General features: G+C 51.2%; 2 protein-coding genes and 1 long non-coding RNA gene across 4 annotated transcripts in view; 2 read left to right on the forward strand and 1 right to left on the reverse strand.

Moving 5' to 3' along the window:
• Positions 1-4,693, forward strand: part of USP22 (ubiquitin specific peptidase 22) — a 180,406-nt gene extending 175,713 nt beyond the window's left edge. For both annotated transcript variants that reach the window (XM_090024813.1, XM_090024814.1), the window contains 2 exons: positions 1,766-1,915; positions 4,066-4,693. In XM_090024813.1, coding sequence (XP_089880939.1) covers positions 1,766-1,915; positions 4,066-4,108 — 193 coding nt within the window. In that variant the 3' untranslated portion in view covers positions 4,109-4,693. The remainder of the gene's footprint in view (positions 1-1,765; positions 1,916-4,065) is intronic.
• A 4,019-nt stretch (positions 4,694-8,712) lies between these two features.
• On the forward strand, positions 8,713-19,410 carry LOC149855068 (uncharacterized). Its single transcript, XR_016438786.1, has 5 exons — positions 8,713-8,913; positions 9,962-10,132; positions 11,088-11,231; positions 17,845-17,938; positions 18,206-19,410. It is a non-coding gene; the product is annotated as an uncharacterized LOC149855068 (long non-coding RNA).
• TNFRSF13B (TNF receptor superfamily member 13B) lies at positions 12,738-22,809 on the reverse strand. The gene is made up of 5 exons (XM_090024642.1): positions 20,662-22,809; positions 17,480-17,620; positions 15,968-16,087; positions 15,437-15,655; positions 12,738-13,156 (listed from the first exon to the last, which is right to left on the reverse strand). Exons 2-5 carry the CDS (start codon positions 17,586-17,588, stop codon positions 12,924-12,926), a joined length of 681 nt encoding a protein of 226 aa, XP_089880768.1. The 5' UTR covers positions 17,589-17,620; positions 20,662-22,809; the 3' UTR covers positions 12,738-12,923.
• Between the last annotated feature and the right edge of the window lie 613 nt (positions 22,810-23,422).

Here is a 23,422-nt window from a genome sequence, read left to right on the forward strand (position 1 = left end):
ATGATATGGTATGAATTAGAAGTCGTTGGTATAAGAGTGAGAGAGGCTTTTTCTTTACATGCTTTTCTGTTGCAACAGTGGGTGGGAACTATCATTACTGGCTCTGAGGAAGTTCCAGAGACTGGAAAAAAGCTACTGTTGTGCCAATATTTTAAAAGGGTAAGAAGGGATGACCCCAATAATTATAGGCCTGCCAGTCAGGCATTAATCCTGGATAAAATAATAGAATGGCCAATATGGGACTCAATTAAGGATTAAACTGGGGCAATTAATATCAGTCATCATGGTATGGAAAACAGATCTTGTCATACAAATTGATATCTTTTTTTTATACGGTTACAAGTTTGGTTGATATGGTAATAGGGTTGATGGTGTAGACTTCTGTAAGGCATTTTACTTGGGTCCACATGACATTTTGATTAAGAAATTACAGTGATACAAAATTGCACATTAAATGGATTAAAAACATGCTGCTGATAAGTCAAAAATTAAGTGGGGAATTGTCATCAAAAAGGTGAGTTTCTAATGCAGGCCCCCCCAGATCGTTTCTTGACCCTGGACTATTTAATATTTTTATCAATGCCCCAAAAGAAAACAAAAATCAGGTGACACAAAGATGTGGGGAGTGGTAAATGACAGAAGGGACAATTCATTGGTATATGGTGATCTCAGTCTCTCGGGTATGCTGAGCACAAGCCAGCGATATACATTTTTAATACAGACAGAGATAAAGATATGGGTGAAAGAATGTAGGCCGTGCGCAGAGAATGGGATAGTCTTTCCTAGGAAACAAGGTTTTCAGCCCTCTGAAAAAGGCTTGGGAGATGTGCTAGATAATAAGGTAGCATGAGTTCTCAGTGTAACACCATGGCCCAAAGGGTTAATATGATTTCTGGATGTACCAACAGGGCAACATTGGGTAGGAATAGGAGGTTATATTGTGTTTGCTACAGCCACTACTGGAAAACTGTGATCTGTTCTGGGGTCCACAGTTAAAGAAGAAAAATTGGAGAGTAGAGAAGAGTCATGGGAATGACTGAAGGATCAGGCAAATGCATTTTAGAGTGAAATACTCAAGGAGCTCAATCTGTTTGATTTAAGTGGTGATTTAATCACAGCCTATAAGTACCTCTGGGGGGCGGGGAGGGGAGTGAAGAACCACAAAGCACTCTTTGCTCTAGCATGCTAAAGGTGTAACTTGATCTGGTGACTGGAAATCCAAGTCAGACAAATTCAGGCTAAAAATAGGGAGCAAACTGTTAATAGGTAGGGTAATTAATCACTGAATCAGCTTACCTTCACTGGAAATGTTTAACTCCAGATAGGGATGTTTTTCTAGAGCTTTGCGGTAGTCCAAAATGGACAAAGGGAGAGAATTGCTATGGCCTCTGTTATACCAGGGGTCAGACAAGATGATTAAAATTGTCCCTTCTAGCTTTATTGCCTACTAATAGAAATCTATTTATTTTAAAAGAAAAACCTCTGACCACTCTCCCAGAGCTGTAATAGCACAATCAGTTTCAGGCAGTAGCGAGATAAGGGGGGAAACCATGGTTCTTTTTCTTTAGATGGAGGCAACCCATCCCCACCCACTGTTAAGTGTACTGGTGTGTTAATGCCATTAAAGATCCCATCCACTGCTTATGCATATGCACAGATGAGCACAAGTTTCTACTTATACAAAAATGTCAAGTGTTTTTCTTTCTTTTCTTTTCTCTCCCCGCCATGGATCCAGTCATTCAGTAACCATGCTTTTCCCCACCAGGTATTCCTTGTTTGCAGTAGTTAATCACCAAGGAACCTTGGAGAGCGGGCACTATACCAGCTTCATCCGGCAACACAAGGACCAGTGGTTCAAATGTGATGACGCCATCATCACCAAGGCTAGCATTAAGGATGTACTAGACAGTGAAGGGTAGGTTGTGGACAAACAAGGGGATGGGAAAGTTTTGTCTTTAATACAAGACCCCATGTTGGTGGAAGGAAGACAGTTGTTATGAAGCAGAAAAGGGGTGTGGTGAGAGCCACAGGCGAGTGAGTGGCAGCTGGACAGGGTGAGAAAGAAGTCGAGTTTGAAAAATGCTGTGAAAGTACCTTTGTAGGAGATCCCCCTGCCAAACATCTAGAGGAGGTCGCCCCAGGAAGGAGGAAGCAAGTCTGACCCAGCAGCTTGACCACTGAGACAGTGAAGGCCAACTTCCAGCTCTGTCTGTGCATCATACAAGACTGGTGTCTGTAACTGGCACTCATGTTCACTGTCTCCTACAAGGAGACACAAGATCCTACAACGTCACCAACAGGACAGGTGCTCTGTCCCTATTTCCTTCTCCACCTGAAGTCACAAAGATCAGGAAGACTTTTTTAAGCTTTTGCAAATGGAAGAGGCTTGTTTGGCCCCAGCTGACGATCAGACAATATGGTGTTGAGTGTCATATAAATATCTGAACAGACACCCCGAAAACAAAAGCCATGACTCTGTATGAAAAGCCAGGTAAAACCCCTCTAAGATTACTATAACGGCAAGCGATTGAAGAAAAGCCAGTAGGAAACGCTGAACCACAGAGAGGCAGGGGAGTGCGGAAAGCAGGTGTGACGCTAGTACTTTTAATTTTTCCTTTCAATTGATTTTATGTTGACACTGTGGCTTTAACTCTTTGCATCCAGCAAGTACTGGGAAGTTGCACAAAGGCATTTGTACATGTTTGTCATTCGAGAGGCATCAGGGATTGTGTTCTATTTTGAGAATAAATAAGACAACTTAAAATCTGTAATCGCCTCCATGCTGGCATTTCCAACCATGGGTTTGGTATTGGAAAGATCAGATCTGTTTTGTTCTTGTTTTTAATTATACCTGACATTTCCTTTGATTGCTGTAGGCACAGATGTTCAGTTTACAATTTTTTAATAGGTTTTCACTTTTCTTTTTCTGCAAATCAACCTGGCAATATGCATTTGGTTTATAATACCCATTTTTTAGTGCCAAATTATTTTCATTCATTCGTTCATTCTAAAGGTCAGTGGACCAAATTAGTTTAGTGGGTTTTTGTTTTGGAAGGAAACGGGTAGCACTGCTTCTGGGGCTGGTCTCATCTGTGGAAGTAGCTTGCAGCTCCTCTCAACAGTAGCCTCCCCAGCTGATTTTAAGATGCAGTGTTAACTAACTGAAAGGAATCTTATCCATTTAGTCACTATCTAAATAAATGCTGACTCTGACTGGGCCGCCATCTGTGGAAGCAGGCAAAAGGTTAAGGGAACTCTATGGGAGGGGGAGGAAATGAGAGGTAATAGTCTTTTTGTGGCTCTCAGTCTCCAATTTTAACTGAGCCTTGCAGCAAACCTGCTGAGATGGGGGGGGAGGGGCAGTATGCACAGAGATTGCTTCACTGAACTGCAGGCTTCATATGAGTATAGAGTTCAGTAGCCTTATAGCAGCCCTCAGAAAGACTGCATGGTACTTTGGATGAGAAGAGAAGTTTATCCAGTTGAAACCACAAAGCAAAGCATAGGTAGATGTGATAGATATGGTGCAGGTCAGATTTGGGTGGGTATGCAAGGGTCCTTGGTTCTTTTTAAAATCAAGGGGAACTGGATCTTTAACAATTAAGTGGTGGAGACCTCAGTCTTGCAGCTGCTTCAGAAAATGGTCCCCAAGTAGTAACCTAGCACACTCCTGCTTAGCTTTCAAACCGTGACTATAGCTTCAGGATGCACAGTCAAAGAGGTTTGTAAGACCCAGCTAAACAAAGCCTTGGCTGGCATGATCTGGTTGGGGCTGGTCCTGCCTTGAGCAGTGGGTTGGACTAGATGTGACCTCCTGAGGTCCCTTTCACCCCTCGTTTTCTAATGACCAGATTGCGCTGGTGATAAAATCCTTTTAACTGACTTTTCCTGGTCGTTGTAGGAAGCTGACACGCTTCCCTGGAATCTTTCCTAAAAAAAAAATATAATGTTAAGCCAGTAGTCCTCTTATCATGAATGGGTCATTACTATAAAGCTGCTGTAATGTGCAGATAAAATGGTGTCTTTTCTTCTTCTTTTTTTTTTTTCCTTTTCTTTTTTTTGCAGATATTTGCTGTTCTATCACAAACAGTTCCTGGAGTACGAGTAGCCTTATCCAGCAGCTTGTCAGATGAATGAAAGGAAGCAAATAAGCAAGCCTTCTGAAATGACACACAAACCTACCTGAAATGAAAAGACCCATTAAACAACAACTAGCACTGAGCTGTAACAGGACCTACTTGACACTGGCTCACAGCCTGGCGGAGTAAGAAACGAACAATGTCCAATGTGTATGCAGTCCCGCAAGGACAGAAAGGGGGGAAAAATAAAGAGGCTACAGTCAGTCACGTAAGAGAGGAAATATTACAATGAAAAGAATGCTCTGGGTGGGGAAACGGGAGCAGAGGAGTCCGGGCAATGGTACATCTCCTGTGGTCCTCCGAAATGTGTGTGGGAAGGCAAGGGGGGTGTACCCTCATCTCCATACAGCATCTTCTCCATTGGTGCTTCAGCTCCAACTGACCAATCATATAACAGTTATAATTCAAAAAAAAAAAATCCAAGCCCATTTTTTTTTATGCATATGGGTCTGAAAGCAGTGAAGTGGAGGAGGAGGGGATGACACAATTAAGGACTTTGCAAGTATCTTTTTATTTGTGAATTTTAGTTATTAAATAAATACAGTATGAAACTATTAGACTCTTTTGTTTCGACAAACTTAAAAAAGAAAACCCTGGATTGTGGAACCGAAGCGACAGTACTGAGACAGGTTTCCAAGCATGCCTGCGGCCCAGGTACCATTGATGCCATTGGACTGCTCATCACAGCATCAGCACAGAGTCTTGTTCTGTTTGAGCCCCGTTTTTGTTTTTGTTTTGTTTTGTTTTCTATAAATAGCTATTTTCTTAATTTTTTTTCCTTTTATTCCCTTTTTTTCACGAGAATGAAATTCATAAATGCAACCATCAGTAAAATGAATGAATTGGCGTGTTTATACTGTAAGAGTGGTCTTGGTTCTTTTTGTTTTGGGGGGGAAAAATGTGTGTCGGTTTGATGTAGCAAGAAGGTGGTGTTTGCAAGACTCTTGGTATTGAAAACGTACCATCTGCTAGAGATGGCTGCTGCCAGTGGAGCAGGGAGGGATGGCTCTGCTGCTATGGAGCACTTCTGCAATGCACTGGCAAGGAAGTCAACAAAGCGTTTTCTCCCGCTGTATTCACCAGGCTTTCACTGGCTCCTTGTGTCCTCCCACATCTGTTAACTCTTTGCATACGTCTCACTTCTGTGCCTGATCCCGGCCTCCTCGTCGGCGTCCTGTGCCCTTAGTCGCTGGCACACTTTGGCCTTGTCACAAACACATTTCTGTTCCCTTCTCTCTCCGCTCTCTTCGGAAGTGTCCTATTGGCCAGGCTGGCTACTGGCGTAACTTGACATGCGCTGTCTTACTCCCAGGAGGCTGGGACATAAATTGAATTGCAGTCCAAGGGGGAAAGGGTTTGTTCACCTCTTAACCCTTTGCAATGCAAAGCTTGAAAACAGTAATAAAAATGGTTTTGCCCCTCTCCCCTCCCCTCCCCTGCACAGTGGGTTTTACAAACCCTGGTCTGGCCAAGGCTTTAGCCCTGTATTTCTGTGTAAGGGCTACATGGAAACAGTCTTATTCGATCTCTGCATATGTACTCAGACGTGTTGGCAGCAGCAGCAAAAGATTCTCCTCGTCAGGGGTGCAGCCTGGACTGGGGTAGTTGAGGCAAAGAGAGCTTGTCTGCAGAGCTAACCGGAGAATGAGAAGAGGTTAAACCGACCCCTGTCATCTGGAGACAACTCGGCTGTGCCTACCTGCTTAAGACGGATCTGGAGAGCGGTGTGATGTACTCAGCAGAGGGGATGGGAGGAGACTAAGCAAAGCTATTTCTGGAATGAGCATCTTGCAACTGAAGCTCCACACCAGACTGGATTCCCATTGTTGATTCACGCGCCCAGAGGAAGACAACAAGCCAGCCCTTCTGTAGTGCAAGAGATTTCTGCAACACCCACTGACAGCGGCAGAAGCTCAGATGTCTGTTTGAACCAGCTAGAATCTAGTGCACCCACCAGCCAAATACGGGAAGCAAACCTGAAGGGGCTGGGGCCAGCAGGCAGCACGGTTCCTGCTTGGTGGGTAGTACACCGGGCTTGCTTAACCCGTCTGCCCCATCCTCCAGCTTGGAGGAGTTCAGATGTTATTTGGTGAAGATCGCATTTAAGTGGGTGCTGCAGAGTTGTCGTAGCAAAGGAAAGAGCCGCAGATGGAGTGTAAAGGATCGTGCGTACGCACACACGCACCCAGAACTGCGTGTGCTTATTGTGTAGATACTTGACGACAGCTTCTGCTACCTTTTTAATAATGCAGCAAGCTCGCAGTGGAAGAAAAGAAGCAGCCTCTCATTATTCCTCAACCCGTGTTTCCTGATGCAGCTTGAGCCACCACCTTGGATGTTACCGAAGACGGGGCACCACCTTGTGGCAGAAAGGCATCCTTGGCTTTGTGGCACCGAAAGCCTAGCCCTCCCTTCCCTTTCCTTTCCTGCTGCTGAAGGCGAAGGAAGGAATTGTGTTCTTGCTGGCGCAGGTTCATCCACGGGAGCAAGCCCCATCCACCGTGTTCATCGCGTGCAAGGAAAGGGCTCGGGGGGCAAAGCCAGCTCTGTGGAACCAGCCTTTATGCTCTGTGTCATGCGCTAAGGGAAGACGCAGCCTTGGCATTACCAGATCTGTGATGACATGTATTTTTAAAGGAGTGGGGGGAGGGTGCCTTTCACTGCTGTGCTTCATTTGAATCTAGAGTTTCAAGCAAGCGGAAAGCTGCTTTTGGCTGGAAGCTCAGTCCCTGCATCCCTTGCAGAAAGGCTGGTTGATACCTCCAGCAACAGTAAATCATGATGACAGGGGAGTGGCAGGATTGCCACTACTGTGGCAACCAGCGCCCTGTAAAAATCTCTGCCTCACTAGGCCTTGTGCTTTCTCCGCCTCTGCATAAAAGATGTTACGATCCTGTTCCAGACACGTACGTTAGAGAACCAGGAGGATCCCTGCTGCTGCCTTGCCCCCACTGCTGCTTCTCCACGTCAGCTCCTGGGAAACCCAGCAAGGCCTTTGGTGCTTCGTAAGGGCACGGGCTGAGTGATGCCTGCCTCACAGACTGATAGGAGCTGAAACCAGCCCACAGCTAATTATCCTGTTGTTTCGACTCCTGACTTTAAATGCACTCTGGAAAGCAGCTTAACCTGCCCCTTGTGTGCTGAGCACTGCCCTGACCAAGCAGCAGAAGAAATTCCCAGTGACTGGGTGGAACCAGCATGTGTAACCTGGCACATCACGCTTAGCTGCTGGTGTTGACATAGCTTTGTACATGAGGCAAAAATAAAGGCCAGAGACCCTTACTATGCGTCTGTTGACCCCTTCCCTCTCCCCCTGGCCTCTTGACTAGGGGGAGATCATCATTTCAGTCTGTTACTTCAAGGTGCCTTGTACTTTCAGCTACAAAACATGGGTGTTTTATAGAGGGGGCCTCGGGAAGGTTAATCTGAATTAACTGCAGGTGTGATTTTTAAAGTGACTTAATTACACTGCATTAAATCTTTGTCCGGATGCTTTTAAGGTAGGGCCATGTGCATATTTTTGCTATGCAGAAAAAGGGGCCAGACTTTACTGGCCATAAACTGCTCTGAAGCTACTGGCCAGGCGCACTCTCCCCGCGATCGGTGAATGGAAGCTAAAATGCAGTAACGTCTCCCTCGAAGAAGGAGGCTTCCACTTCGACTCATAGAGAAGTCGGGTTGCAAGGGGCCTCCTCTAGTCCCAGCCCCTGTCCGAGGCAGGGTCTTCCCTATCCAAACCGTCCCACATAAATCCGTGGGGCAGAAGCGTGCACACAGGCCATCGGCACGGAGTAGGAGATGCACAATGCAGCCTCGCCCCCGTCTGCTCTGCAGTAATTGCTCATCCATCCTTGCCCTGATCCAGAATGAAAGTGGCCTTAATTCACTTTAGCCGAAATCACTTTGGCGAGCGAGTGAGCCAAGCAGGCCACTGCGAGCTCCCACTGCTCTGTTCCTATTAGACGGGTACATCGCTAACCTCGCTCGGAGGAAGTCGGTTCTGCCGTGTGCAGCCAGCTGTAATTAGGTAGCCGCAGCTGCCTGGATGCAGACTCTGTTGGTTCTCTCGAGTCTGTTGCATTAACGCGTCTAATTGTTTGTACTTGGCGTTTGCAAATATCCTGTTCTCTCGTTGCCTATCGGGCTGACGGCTTATTCTGTGTTCCTTTTCCCCTCAATACTGATACAATGATTGTTTGGACTAAATTCCCATAGAAAGGGGGGAGGGGGAGGGCATGTGGAACATTCACCTCCCATTTATCATAATAGCTTGGCGCCTGACAGGCTTTTTTCTGCGGTCTCCAGGATTGCAGCAACGCAGGCTGCCTTCTATTGTAGGGCACGGCTGTTCTCCCTGCCTCCGTCGCAGCCAGTGCCAGAGAAAAGCTAGTACTTAATAGCAGCTACAGCATGGGCCGCTCGACTGCGCGGGTTGCTTGGTAACGGGAGGGAGGCCTGCCAGAGGGCAAGTGGACTCTGAATTAATGAATGAATGAGAACAGTATCCGGCCTTCTTGCGAACAGGGGGACTTGGCTCGCGAGAGTCGAGCAGCGTGCGCTGTCATGCTAACCGTTCTTTTTTTTTAATGTTGCTTTGTTTGAGCTGTTAATGAGCACTTCAGCCCCCTTGAAACGGATCCTGGTTGCAACTGCGCGGCTTACGGGGGGGTGGAGATCTCTGGCTGAGATTTTTTTTTTGTTATTTATTTCACTTATGAGGCTCTGCCTCTTTTGGCAGACACCGGAGAGAGAGGATTGGAGCTGTTTCCCCCCAGTGAGTAGGATCACTTCCCCGGGCATTGTGAAAGAGAGCCCAGAGCATCTGAGCTAAGCTAAGCTAAGCTGCTGCCCTCGAAGCGTTACGAGCACCGTGTCTTGGGAAAAGACACGTCTCGTTTCTCGGAGGCCAGTTCATACCTGGCCTGGGTTGATGATCAGCGGAAAGCTGCTACCTTCCGATATCTGTTAGGCTCACGTAAAGCAAAATTTCTGTGGTCTCAATCTCGTTCTCAGAACACCAGTGCCTGCACGCTAAACGAAATCCCAGGGGATATCCACATCACCCTTTGCTGGCAGGGCAGCCAAAGCAAGCCTTATGGGGACAGAAGTCCTTGCTCAGGCCTGAATAGTTTCCATGGTTTGGGGTACCTTGAGTCATGCTGGCCCGGGTGTGCAGGACCGTCCTGCACTCGCGTCATGTCATTGCTTCATTCTCCAGGGCTGTGCACAAAGCACCTGTCCCCAGCATGGTCTTTATCCACAAAGAAGGCAAGAGGTGCCATGCCTTGCAGGAGACCTTGGGTATCCTCTCCACTGTGCATGGAGGAATATTGAGCAATTCAGTTCTGTGCTCCAGAGGCTGCTGAACAAAGCTCAGTAAACAAACTGTATAAAGGAGCAGCTTCCTATCCCTTGTCTATAAATGTCACACAGGTAAGAAATAGCAATAGTGACCTGTAGGCTGAGCTCTTCCTGGCAAGCAGTGACCGGCTGGTTTTGCGTCATCCTCCAGCCAGTCATTAACTGCCAGGAAACAGCCTTTGTCTTCAACCACCGTGTCTCAGTTTGAAACTGCTTGGGCCTAGAGCTGCTGTCTGTGCTGGCTGCCGGACATCCCTCTTCAACAGCCTCATTCTCCTCCATTACAACTACTTCCACAAAGACCAACAACTTTGCTGGTAGCTGCTGACCAAGACAGAAACCTCCTCCCATTCCCTGTAAGCCCCAGTGATGTGAGCGATGCTTCCTGTTGCACACAGTGCTACAGCCCTGCCCACCCCTCCCATGTGAGAGGCCCACAAACGTGTGTTATTTTTTAACAGGAAAGTACAAGATCACCAGTTTGCGTCATCGTCCTGATAGGCAGGCCTTTTGCCTCGGATGGCAGCATTTCAAGGCTCAGTCGCCAGATTTGAGAAATCGGGCTGGAGAAGAGGAGATTTCATGCAAGTCTGGGAAGGTTTCACCTTTCTTCTGTGTTCATTGTCCTAAAGGTACATGCCGTGCAATTAAAGACGGGTCCCTGCCATTGCATCCCTCCACAAGGACTTCAACTACTGTGTGGGAGAATGTGGGAACAGAGATTGCTGCTCTGAGTCTGAGTGCCATTTTGCATCTGCCAGACCCAAGCAGTTCAGTAGGTGAGCTTAGATAAGCCATCAGACAGCAGTGTGGCCGGTGTCACATCTGCCTACCTTTTGACAAGCCCCCCAGCCTGAATGGCCAAATGCCTGCCAATACCTGGGTTGAGTGGGGGGCAGCCCTCAGCAGGGCCTGGAGCAAGGCTTTACATTATGCCTCTGGTGCTATAGCAAGATATCTTAACTACACCCTGGTGTCCTCCAGAGGGCAATTCAGGACGATGAAAATTTAGGGCTAACGAGAAACTCTACTGGCAACCCAGGATACGTGGTAGCTGGAGTCCTCGCCTCACCTCAAAGCCACTCAGGGCATGTCTACACATGCATTAATGCACTCTAATTAGTGCACATTAAGTTTAGTACCTGTAATAAGAGGTACTAAGTCAATGTGCCATAGTAGTGCCGGCGCACACCTTTTTAGTGATGTTAATGTTTAGTAGACTCATTTGACTGCACATTAGCACAATAGCACAGCTGTTGCCATGATGTGCTAATGCGCAATAGAATGAGTTTACTGCACATTTAGCGTCTTGTGTAGATGCACCTTCAGCTCTCCAGCTTTGGCCAGTTTCTGCTATGTCCTCATTGTCTCTACTCTGTGTCCTGAGGTTATCCTGTCTGCAGCGGTACCTCCTGGGGCACTGACATGGCAGTGCCAAGAAGACAAGAGCCCCATTCAGTGCAGGAAGATACTAACCGGGTGGAATATTTTAAAATAGTTTCTTAGAGATGTATTATGTGTTTGTTTGTTTTTTAAAGGTGGCACTTGTTGGCAGTATTATAACACCTCGCTTGCACTTTCTTCTAGCTGTCTAAAGATGATGGTAATTTTCTCATGACAAATATTGAGTCTCCTGAGCTTGGTTTCCTGGTGCTTCTCCTCGCACTCAGTTCTACAAGGCAGAGTCCCCAGCAAGTCTCTTCAAGGCAGGCGGCTTCTCATCCTCACAGTGTAAGATTCATGTAGCCCTAGACACCAATTTTGTCCCAATGAGGTTTTAAAACCTACATACCTAAGTGTTGGAGCTAAGACCTCTCCAAAGTGTTGGATTCTAGATGTGCCCTTACAGGGGCCAGGTCTTTCAAGCACATCTGAAAGCTAGGCCTTTTGAAGATGTCTAAGGTTGGGTAACCACAACAGAGGCACCTAAATTAACTGGGCTCTTCTGAAAATGTTTGGCCTTGGGAGAGTTCTGTCCCAACACCATTCATCTTTGTGCTCATAAATCCCAGTGCCTCTAAGGACTGACGTCTCCTTTGTGTAGTCAGCTTGCAAGGCCAGAGGCAGAAACACAAATCAAGCAATGCTCTTAACTAAATATTGAACCAATTTCTACACAGGTTTGCATTTGATGTTCTACTCTATAGATCTGTGAGCCCAGCTATTTAGACAGAACTTATTTCAGATGATCGTGGCTGAGAGCTGCAGTCGCTGCGACCTGTCATTCATGTACCAGTCGGCCTGCTAAACCAGCCGCCTCCCCATGAATCCCATCTCAGCATATTGGAAATGGAGCACCTGACCTGATGGCCAGGCTCCCCTCCCTGCCCCGTTCCTTACTGAGCTTTCTCTGCTTCCAAGATGCTTCGGTTGAAGCTACAAGACATGCTGCTTTGGTCAGCACAGCCCTGGCTTCTTGGGATACTGCCAAACACCATCCATGCATTGTAAAGACAGCATTACTGAATTTTCCTTAACCGGAATGATTGGCTTCTATTGAAGTTTGGACCCCAGCCCAGAAGGCAATAATGGTTGGAGGCTGGAGCAAGAGAAAGGCCAGAAAAAAGTGATCTGTAACTAGAAGACGACAGTTTGAGACATTTAAAGCTATTTTTAAAAAGATCTTTTAAAAATCTCTATATGCTTCAAGCCTTGGCAAAGTTTTCAAGGTATGGAGGCGTCTCACGCAGAACAGGGATGGAAATGTCAAGCACTAAAGTACCGGTGATTGGCTGGGGATAAGGAACTTTCTGCTGGTACACTGATGGCCATGGGCTCAGGGGTGGAAGTATGTAGGGATGTGATTTTTCCTGGTCACCATTGGTCTGTGGGCCACTGAAAATCCTGCCAAAGGGAGCCTGGCTGTGGGGGCCATGCCCCCCCGCCACAAGAGGCCCCATCTGGAGGGGAGGAAGACCCTCACTGCTTTGCCCCACCCCAGCAAAAAGGTACCTCTTCCCCTGCAGGGCCAGCCCCAAACCAAGCAAAGCCTCTCCTGTTCCTCCCCACCCGTGAATTTGGAGCTGCTCAGCTCGCTCCCTACTGCCTGACTTATGAGCAGGGTCCCTAGCAGTCCCTCGCCCTTTGTTTGCAGAGGCCAAGGGGCAGTACCAGTGATGCCGGTGCCTGAAGAAGGAGCTTTGCTGAAAGATTGGTTCGCTTGACCCACAAGCAGACAGAGGCTGCCAAATGGGAAAGGAAGCAAGAGGTTTCCTGAGACTGATCATGAGAATTTTATTTCCATTGCAGAGAGTAGCGGCAGTGGGCTGCCATCCCACTCCATAGTACAAAAGTAAGTGTGACTGGTGGGCAGGCAAGGTATAGTGGTGCTTACTGGAAATAGAGGGCAGAAATTAAGGGCAAGCAGCTTTCTTCCCAGTAGTTGGGCTTCTGTGTGGTCGCCAGCAGCCTGACTCTGTGAGTTCATGCCGTGAGCGTCTTCTCTTGCGATGGAGAGCATATAATTTTGAAGTGGCCATCCTCAGGGGCAGGGACAGCAGCCCTTGCTCCTAGATGGTAGAAGCTACTGTGACACGGGCTGGTCTCCTGTGTGGCAGCCCCTTGCTCAGGAAAGCAGAAGCCACAGGTCTCCACTGGCTCTGGTATCCTGCTTCCAGCAAATCCATCTCCAGCGCTTCCTGCTTCCACTAAACGATCTGCAAACACAGGACAGGAAACAACCAAGTCATGTCGTGTCTGGCTGCGGCTGTTGCCTCTGGAGTTGTGGCTTTCTCCCCTCCCTTCTGCAACCTCGGGCCCCCCGCCCACCTCACCATGTGTAGAACAGCCCTAAAGCTGCTGCCTGCAAGGAAGAGCACCACAAAACAAAAGCTGTATAGGAAACAGAGGGAGCAGCTGGAAAGGAGGACCTGGCACTGTGGGAACAGCTTGGGACCCAGCAGAGCCCCTCTGTGCTGGAGGGGTGAACAAAGTTCATCCTGGGACATCAGCTTCTGCTTGGCCCGTGCCATGGCAGGCTTCATGGTGTGTTTGCCACCTGTGAGAGCGAGAATCACCATCCTCTCCCTCTCAGGCCCCCAGCCTGAGTGCTCTGCTTCTCCCTCCCTTTGGCTGCAGCCAGGGAATGGGGGCACAGGGAAACCAAGCGACGTGCCCACAGTCACACCAGGGAGTCTGGCAGAGTAAGGAATTGAACCTGGGCCATCCAAGCCATGCATTGGCCAGTCTCCAAAAACACTGCGACTTGGGAGTCTGTCGTAGTCTCGTCCCCTTTCCTACCTCTGCAGTGGCTTTCCTTGGCACAAGCTTTCTCTCTGCAGCCTGGTTCTCAGGACAGGGACCTTCCTACCCTCTGAGGGCACAGGCCCCCAGGAGCTACTGTGGTGCTTTGCAGGGGCAGGGTTCGAAGTAAGGCCCCCTGTTCCTGCAAACAAGCCTGCTCGCCACTCAGCTGGAGCTCCAGGGCCTGGCATGGCCACCACTCAGCACCTGGCTCTGCCCTTGAAGGCCCTGGGAGCTGGGCACATGGAACAGCTGCCCCCTCCAGCCTGCTACAAGGGACCAAGAAGCCATTGTTCAGCTGGGTCCCTGCCAAGTGAACACTAGTCCTCTTGCGAGCTGCCCAGACTGAGCAAACAGGATTGCTACCATTATTAGAGCCCAGGCTCTTGATGGCTGCTTGGCTGCTTAATTAGAAAGGAAGAGACAGGCTTGTTCTTTACAACTCCTCATCCCTGGGACAGGACCAGCTGTCGGCCAGCCGGTGCCAGCCACCAGAAGGAGAAGCCAGCAGTGCCAGCCAGGCACACATCAGTCACTGCCATCGCCTAATCATTGGGCTGCTGCAGAACCATGGGCTGGATTTCCTGGAGAGGAGAACTTGCAGCTCGCAGCCTGGGGCTGAGGTTGTCTTACCCCTGGAGTCTCTACCACAGGATTAAATGTCTCTGTATCTTTAATGCCCAGCTATAACCCGGACCTCACTTGGGTGGCGCGGCTCAATCTATTAATGTTTGTATAAAGTGCTTGAAAGCTTTGTATGCTCAGGGCTGTAGCAGAGCAAAGAGCAATGCTCACCTGATTACAGCACCAGGCCATATGTGATCCTGCTGCACACTGAGCGGTGGCAGCATTTGTGTCAGGTACACACATCAGCTATGGAGGGGTGGGAACCTGAACATGTAATTGCTCATCTTTGGGGTGGTTTCCCTGGCTGTTCTCCAAGGCGAGCCACAAACCACCTCCTCGACTCTCTCAAGAGGTTCTTGTTGTGCCTCATTTATTGAAAGCTGATTATTAGGCCATGCCCTGTGCAAATAGCTCCCTTTATAGTGCTTTGCAGAACAAAGGGCTCCAGGAGAGAGCCAGAGATCTTGAAGGCTGGTACAGGAACAACTGAGGTCCAGAAAGTCTGTGTCTGGGCCAGAACTGAGCACCAGAGCCCAGGGTTAGACCTGGATTTGTGTGCTGGCATGGCCCTCAGTGCTGTATTATTGGAGCCTCCATACAGGAACCCAGGGAGATGGGATATGCACTGCGAGGAAGGGGGTCTGTGACATGCCTGACATCACACAGGGAGTCCAGGATTTGAATCCCAAACTGGTGGTCCCAGGTCAGTGCTTCCCCCTCTGGTGCTGCCCTCCCAGGTCTCTGAAATCTGGGATTCACAGTTAAGCCCCTGGGCTGCTGTCATAGCAAATGTCCTTGAGCACAGTGCTGGGGACAGTTCTCTGGCTTGTTACGTAGGAGCTCAGAGGAGCATCAAGGGTGTCTCCTGGCTGTAAGTCTATGTCCAAGACCTCGTGCTGGCATCAGGAGCAGATGTAGTTTTTAGAGCACCTGTATCCTCCACCCACCCCAGATGTGTTGCAGGAGCCAGCCCTTTGCTACCTGCCTGTGTCAGGCTTCAGCTGTGCCCTGTTCTGCCCTTGGACTCTGCCACAGTGTCCCCCTGCCCTCCAGCAGCTGGCACATACCTTTGGACGAATCCTCTCTCTTGTGGCATGGCCCTGGGCCTGGTTGGCAGGAGACCACTTCCCCCTTCCTCCTGAAGTGGGTCCAGCCCAGCAGCAAGGAGCAGATGAGGATGCAGAGGCAGAGGCCCAGCAGCAGGTAGAGCACAAGCCACTGGTCCTGGTCGCTGCATGGCCTCTGCTCCACAGCAGCCACAGTGGATGAGATAGTTACCAGCTTATCTGAAAGTCATTGGGACAAGCGGCACATCAGCGCTTCCCAGCACTGGGCAAGAGGGGCTAAATTGCGCTGGTGCTTGGAGGGCTCCGAAGCAGACGCAGGGAGGGTGTGGAAGTGATTGCAGCAATCATATCAGGACCAGCCCCTCTCTCTCCCTGGGTGAGACCTGCAAGGACTCTTCCCAGTGGGGTCGCCCCTGTTACTCCCACCCAGGCTGGCGGATGCCAGCAAAGCCTGCCTGGGTACAGGCCCTGGCACCCCCCCACTCCACCCAGCAGAGCCCAGAGCATGGCCAGGGCTGGCGGCAGCCTCACCGCTCTCGCAGAAGGAGGCGCACTGGATGGGGTGCTGCCCGCAGATGTCAGAGCAGCTGATGCATTTTCTCAGGAGGGTGTCGTAATAGGAGCCGGCGCGCTCGCTGCATTCCATGGAAGCTGCGGGCGGGAGGGAGACAAACACGTTCTGCTGAGCCCCTCGCAAGAGGAGCTCCTGCAACGCTGGAGCCCAGCTCTGCCGGTCGGAGGCAGAATGCTCCAAGCAGGACAAGCACTGCCAACTCCTGAAACATTACCCTGGTGCCTGCTGGTTCCTCCCACCCCAGGCCCAGCCCCAGCACCAAGTGAAGATAAGATGGCCTCTGCCTTTTGTTTAAGCCCAGCCTGAGCCCACCAGTGGCAGAAGCACAAAGGGAGGCTCATGTTTAAAACCTTGGGATACCACATCCTCGCTCCGGACTTTGGAGGACCTAAGTCCTACTCTCCAGTCTCAGGGACCAGATCCCTTGTTGCGGTCTTCAGCCACGGGCTGAATCGCTGGGAAAGGGAATGGTTGAACAGAGCAAGAAGAGAGTGGCCGGGGAGAGCCCTGCACCATCCCACCAGCACAACCTTCTCCCAGAGCTCCCCTGAGGCGGCCAGAGCCCTCCCTGCGTCCTGCCATCACCCACCTCTGTAGGAGAGAGCAGAGCCCCTGCCACCACCCGGGAGCTGGCAGAAGGCACATGCAGGCACTCCAGTACCCTCCCCTGCCTGCTGCAGCCGGTGCCTGCCCAGGGCACGCGTCAGCCCTCCCACAGAGCTGGAGACACGGGTGACAGGGGCAGGCATGTGGCAGCTGGCTGTTGGCAGGACCCTGCCAGCCTGGACAAAGCAGGTTTTAGTAACAAAGCCCCTTTGCCGGTGGTAACCTCAGCAAGCCGCCAGGTCCGAGACCCGCCCCGGGCTCTGGTTATTAGAGTTATCCCAACACCCCTGAGAGACTCCATCCAGACACGGGCTCTGGTGATCACCTGGCCCAGCTCCGCACTGCCTCTGTGGCTGCCAGCTCCCGGTTCTCATGCTCAGAGGCAGGTTTCCCAGGGGAGGACTGGACCCAAGGGCCCTACAGCCACGTCTCTCCCCTGCAGACTCCTCCCTTTGGGGCTCTTGTAGGGGAGAGCAGTCAGAGGGGCTGCAATAAGTGGAAGTGGAAGGGGCATGGCTGGGAGGGAGGAAGGGGGATTGTGCTTCCTACAAAGTTTTGCCTCTTGTTGCTGTCTTGAAAACCTGCTGGGCTAGAGCCATCTGAGAGCTTTACCTGAGTCTACTTCCCAGGCCAGCCTCAGCCCTAGCCCCACCTGCTCCTTCAGAGCTGCTATTTTTCATGGCATTTTTGATCCCATCCTCTGAAGGACAAAGCCACTGGTGCAATACAAAGGGCTGAGACTCCTCGGAGCCTTTCACTCCAGTCTGCACTGCCCAGCACGGTGTCCCTGGGGTAAATGCCCGACCTTTCCAGTGCCCACGGCCAGTCTGCAAGCCTGGCCAGTTGGCTCCCTGAGCACTCACCACAGAAGGCAGTGCATCGCTCGACTGTGGACCCCTTGCAAACAAGCCGGCAGGAGGTGCATTGGCACAAGAGCTTGTCCCAGTACTGCTGATCTGTGCAATTATTCATGGCCTCCTGCCTTGCACCCAGCAAAGGGATGTCTGCAAAACAGAAGGGAAAAGAAGATGGGGAGATGCCCAGGAGTTGGCAACCTTGGCCTCTGCTAGGGAGATGCCCGAGTCATGGGCACTGACCCGCTTCCTTGGGGAAGCTTGTGTGGCCCTGACCAGTGTTAATCTAGGCACCAGTGAGGCCCCCAAATGTGGTTCACCACAGAGTTAAATGGAGGGACTAGACTCCCAACCCTTTTATTTGTTCTCTGTAGGACTGTCCGAGTTGTATCACTGGGGAGGACTACCCAGTTCACACTGCAGCCGCTGCCATCCCATCCTGATCAGGGCTCAGAGACACAGGAGTTGGTATGTAGCGGAGGGGAACGGTACAGGGGGAGCAGCTGGAGGTAAGTGTGGCTAGAAGGGTTTGCTTGAGGCAGGGCTTTTTTTTTGCTGCCGGTCTTTAGCAAAGCAGCCTTCCCTGACCTAGTGGAGCCATGGAAATCCCCCCGGGAAGGCATGCTCTGAAATGATGCTGACATCTGTGGGGCATGATCGCTGTTTTGAAATGGGATTTCTGAAAAACTTCAATTTCAGAAAAAAAACTCCTGTTCTATTGACGTTTTCACCCAGATTTATTCCTGCCTGACTCAGAACAAAACCCCCTTGGGGAAGTGTCAGACACACCCCGTGAGATGGAAACTCCGGCGACTGAGGGCCTGTCAAGAAGATGGCGCACAGGGAGAGACGAGCCGGGGAAGAGCGGAAGCAGCAATGCCTGCAAGAGGTGCCCAAGACTGGGTTATGGCCTTGCTGTCAGTGAGGAGTACAGCAAGCTGCTGGACTTTTTAATGCAGAGTACCCTGTAAATGAGGCTCTTTTCAAGGAAATGAATAGCTGCTTCCTGGGCATCGGTGAGCTCTGGTTTTGCTTTTGCCCCTTCCCCTTGGTGCGAGCCAAGGTTCCCTGGCACGTGGCCTCTCAGGTTCTGCGGATGGGTTGCCTGCGGTATCCAGAGGACACTGCACGGCCCCACATACGTGTGAGAGAAGTTGGCGAAACCCAGCCTGCATGAAACCCTCTCCTTGAGCACTGCACACCCTTGGCTCAGACCTGGCCCCACACTGGCATGAACGTGCCGCAGTAATAGAGCAATGACCATGGCTGTAAACCCTAGGCTTCTGCCCCCGGGGCATTGTCCTGTCTACCGCCGCAGCACCTTGCCGTGAGGACAGGCAGCACCAGGAGCCCACGTATGCCCCTTACACACAGCAGGGCCAGTGTCTCTCAGCCAGCAAAGCTTCTGCAGCATGCCTGTGGCCCTGGAGGGCTCCCAGCTTTCCACTGGATGTGACTGAGGTTAAAAGTGGCCAAAAAGGACAGGGCAGTCCAGCGAAGGGTTGCCAACTTCACACTGAAAGGATGGGGCAGACACCAGGCACTTTGTCAGTGGAGCACCAGGGAGCACTTGAATACAAAAGCCTTGTCAGTGCTGGATTTTCCAGAGGACGAAAAAAGGGGAGACTTGTGGCTGGGGATCTGCTTGGAGCATCTAACATCAGACCCCCCCAGTGTTGCCAGACAGCCCCCTCCAGGGCCAACCCTGCAGGATGGGGCTCTCCTGACGCCCCTGGACTTGCAGAAGTGACAAGGCTGTATTCCCCTTTCTTTCACACTCACAGGCTCCTAGGATGCCAGCACCCCCCAGCTGAGCACCTTGGGGTCATGTCCTGCCGCTCCCTGAAGAGCAGCCCCTCCTCAGGGGTATGAGGCCCCTGGTGTGATGAGGCTGAGCTAAGTCCCAATCGTTGCCCCCATTTAAGGGGTCAAGTCTCTCCCTGTCAATTGTGCCTGTGCAATGCGCTGCATAAGGGAATGGGTGGGTAGGAAGGGTGTGAATCGGACTTCCTGTACTACCCTGCAACCACCATTGTTCACATTTAGCATTTGCTAGGTGCTGTGACAAGATGGTCCCAGGGGAGGAGTTTGGACTCTGTGAGACTAATACCATGAGCTGTGCTGGCTGGACTCTGCCATGCAGGAGCTGGTCCCTGAGCCTGGCTGAGAAGTCAGCTGTCTTGACTGTGAGCACAGCACCGTGTGGGGCTGCATGTGTGGACATGACTGTACCAGGTCCGAGACCAAACCAGAAACGAGGCCTCTCCTTGGGACACGAAGCCATGAGCATGTGGCTGAGCCCAGCTGCCAGTCTCTGAAGCCAACCCCCCAGCTTGCCCTGTCGTTCTGTGGGAGATGTGGGAATCTCTCTCCGGTCTTTTCTCTCTGACGCGGCTCATTCAGCAGCACCCGAACGGCGGCTTGTTTATCCCGCCTGGTCGTCCAGCTGGGGCTTTCAGGTTGCAGTCTAGCCGGGGAGTTCAGCATCCCACCCCTCCCCGGTGCCTATGAGCTCCGGCATCACAACCCCCTTCTCCCCCCTGCAAGAATTCGCGGTTCCAGAAACCTGCTACATGGTCGACTCTGGACAGCAGCTTTCGACTCGGTGGTTCAACCACAGCAACCAGCAGCCGCTCTTGACCTCTGCAGTGCTTTGTCCTTCTCTAGAGCTGGGGCTAGAGCCCAGGTGTCCCACCTCCCTGGTCTCCCCCTCTGTCCTCTTCCAGCAAAGTCCCCTTGAGCTCACTGTGCACTGGATCATCCAGAAGAGACACCAACAGCACATGGGCCTGAGCATAGCAGTAACAATCCCCCCGGCATCGGGGCTGAGCACAACGCTGGGGTGATGCCATCCCTCCCTTGTGAGGAGAGCAGATAGAGGGCAGAGAGAGCTGAGCCCTGGGTTGTTCTTGGTTTTTGCAGCCTGATAAGTAGTGAGAACGGTGTCCCCCCTCCATCCCTCAGGGCACCTCGCTGTGACCGCACGGCACGTTCTCTCTAGGATCCTGCCCAGGGCTGTAAGGTGGTGGCAAGCTGCGAAGTGGGACAGACTGCACCTTGAGACCTCCTGTGATCTTGCCAACCACATTGCCCCACAGGCCATCCCTGGGTCCTCTTCCATTCCCAGTCCTCCTGGAGCCCAGCCCCATCCCATGCTGCCCAGTACAGGAAAACTCAGGCAGGTAACTCACGTTTAGCCTCCTGGCGGAGTTTAGTCTTCCTCAGCTTCTGCCATCTCACTGTGACCCCGGCCCCTGAGCCTGCTCATTACTCAGGAGGTTTATTATTAGAGTTCGATTTGATTAGAGCTTGGGCCATGTGCTTCCTGGGGTTTCTCCCCATTGACGCTGGATGCAAATTATCCTTTCGCACAAATTGTGTTGGCTTGTGGGTGGTGCCAGGTCCAGACAAGGCCTGGTGGCAGAAGCCTCACGCTTCTGCGAGATGAACAGCCACAACAGGCAATGTCAGCCGTGAACTTAGGCTCCTACAGGTGGTCTGCGTCCTTGCGGAGATTGGTCAGTGCACGTGGGAAACATCCCAAATGGATCAGACCAAATTCTTGGGGAGACTTGTGCTAGCATGATGTCTCTGTGGGGTCTGTCCATCTGTGCACTGATGCCCCTTCATTGGGAGCTAATTATTTTTTCTTTTTATGAGACTTTCTGTCAGGGAATGGCTGAGCGGTGGTGGTGGAGGAAATTCTCGGTGTGCCACAAATTAGCCCCACGCCCTTCCTGAGTGCCCATCCAACTTCTTGCCCTTACCCCATGTGTTGTTTTGCTTTCTGCCATGTGCTCCCAGCCTGATCTGCTGCTCCGCTTTCTGCTTCCTGCCCTACCTGCCAGTGTGCTGCCTCTCCTCCCCAGTCTGCTGTGTGCCACACACAGAGTCTCTGCACTTGTTCTCTTTGCTTCGCCTGGGGGCTCCAGACTGTCAAGTAATCAGTGCCTGCAATTGCAGCCAGATTTTCAAAAGAACTCAGAATCCAAGATGCCACTTACTTTGGTGCTTAACGAGGAGATGTGAGCCCTAATTAAGCCCATTAAGCGTTGATGGAGAGAGCTGCCAAAGGAAGCCATTTTCAATGCATGGGGAGTTTTATCAGTGCTACAAAACCCAGGAACTAAAGTACGTGTTGCAGAGCGCATATGCTGGCACTTCATCGTTTACACATCTACAGACACTGAGCACTTGCTCCTAACCAGTCCTGATTGTGCTCATGTGGACATCTGGCCCCTAGCGTAGAGAAGGCACCAGCCGCTGCAGCAAGGGATGCACTGTACGGTGAAGACTGTCACGTCATCAAACACTGGTCAAAGGGTGACTGTAGGAGTGGTTTTCACTATGCTAGTTGCATCTGCAGCTTGTCTAGAGCGCTGTTGTAGTAATGAGATTCCAGCTCATGGTAGCAGTGGTGAAAAACCGTCAACCAAAGAACATCTAGGGAAGCCACATCCTAACACTTGGAAGGGAGGCCAAGCACTGGTTGGTCTCATGCACCCATTCCAGTGCTACTCTGCTGTCATCGGATAAGAAACACTCCTTTGTCCTAGTATGCCCTGGACCACGTGCTGCTCCCCGGATGAATTTGGGGTGGTGATTGCTACCACAGTTGTTCTAAAGAGCATGTGAGGAAGCTCCAGATAATCCCTCCAGGATGCTGCTCTGGCCTGCCAGACTCCCAGCCTGAACGGAAAGAAGAGATCCTAAACTGTACCCCACGTCATCATCTCCCGTGACTCAGCCACTGGATGTACTTCTGAAACAGAGAAGTTGGCCAGAAAGAGCAGCGCTTGACTTCTTCAGAAAATGTTGATTCACTACACCCGATGCCTCCCATGGGAAAAGAAGGGGAAAAGTCCATCAGCGTTTAGTTGAGAGGCTTCTCAGAGCCAGGGTGGATGGATTTTCTGGTGGAGGGATGGGAGGAAACTGGGCAGGGCTCCCTTGCTTGATCCACTCTGCTGGGCACAGAGCAGGGACTTGCAGCTGGCTCTTCCATCTGCTAAATAAATGGCTAAACCCCTGGGCTATGGGCTGTTGTGGGGTTTCACTCTCCCTTTATCTTTCTGCCTTGCTGGGGTAGATCTAGAAGTTGAGACCTCTGCATTGCCCCATTAAATGGGGAAACTCAGATATCTGCTGCCCTTTGTTCCCTCCCGGGGGTGCGATTCAGTCCAGGGGAGCGGCAGGCTGAGCCCACGTCTGTGCTGACATGCTCATGCTCACGATCCTCTAAATGCCCCTGTCCCACAGCAATGCCCCCTGCTCCCGGTTACCTTCTGCTTCTCCTCCTCTGCCTTAGTACCTCCACCTCTGCAGAGCCTTCAGCTCTGTTCTCCTTGCCGCTTCACCAAGGTGACCAGCCAAGCTGTGACCCCAGAGTTGCTGTCTCGGGTGATTGATGAAGCCTGAACTGCATAGCTTGATTTTTCAGAGAGCAGGTGATGTTGGCACTGCTGGGAGCTGCCAAACTCTCTGGTTTTCCCATGTCCATGGAAGGAGTCTGACAGGCAAGTCTGTGACGAAGCATAAATGTGACCCCTCTGGCCCCATGTTTCCATTAAGACCGTGGCTGCGTGTTTGAAAACCCATCCTTCGTGCAGACCGTGCCGTGGTGGTCTGCAACTCACACTGGAGGTGTCAGGGCAATGCGTAAGCACGGTCCACCCAGCCGAGGGGCTGGCCTGCAGTCACTGACATCCAAGGGGACCAAATTCCTCTGCATTAATTGGGACCAATTGTACAATGCTCAGCCAGCTTCTCTGAAGTCAGACTCAGGGCTTTGCATCTTGCTTTTCCAGGTGTCATGCCTGCCAAGTCCTTCTACCCACCTGGGGGAGCCCCTCCTGCCTGGGACTTGGTCGCGTGAATGCCCATAGGACACTGACTAGGAACAAGCCCTCTGGCTCCCGGGTCTGGCTGACCTTGGCTGTTCTGCCCCAGCCC

The sequence above is a fragment of the Crocodylus siamensis genome, chromosome 12, assembly GCF_052110815.1.
Source record: "Crocodylus siamensis isolate JL-2025a chromosome 12, ASM5211081v1, whole genome shotgun sequence".
In the NCBI taxonomy this organism is placed as follows: Eukaryota; Metazoa; Chordata; order Crocodylia; family Crocodylidae; genus Crocodylus; species Crocodylus siamensis.

Coding starts and splice junctions, on each gene's coding strand:
- TNFRSF13B (XM_090024642.1), bottom strand. CDS start 17,588: ATGAATAATTGCACAGATCAGCAGTACTGGGACAAGCTCTTGTGCCAA. Junction 16,088..17,479: donor GCGATGCACTGCCTTCTGTG/GTGAGTGCTCAG, acceptor TCCCGCCCGCAG/CTTCCATGGAATGCAGCGAG. Junction 13,157..15,436: donor GAGAGAGGATTCGTCCAAAG/GTATGTGCCAGC, acceptor CTGTGTTTGCAG/ATCGTTTAGTGGAAGCAGGA.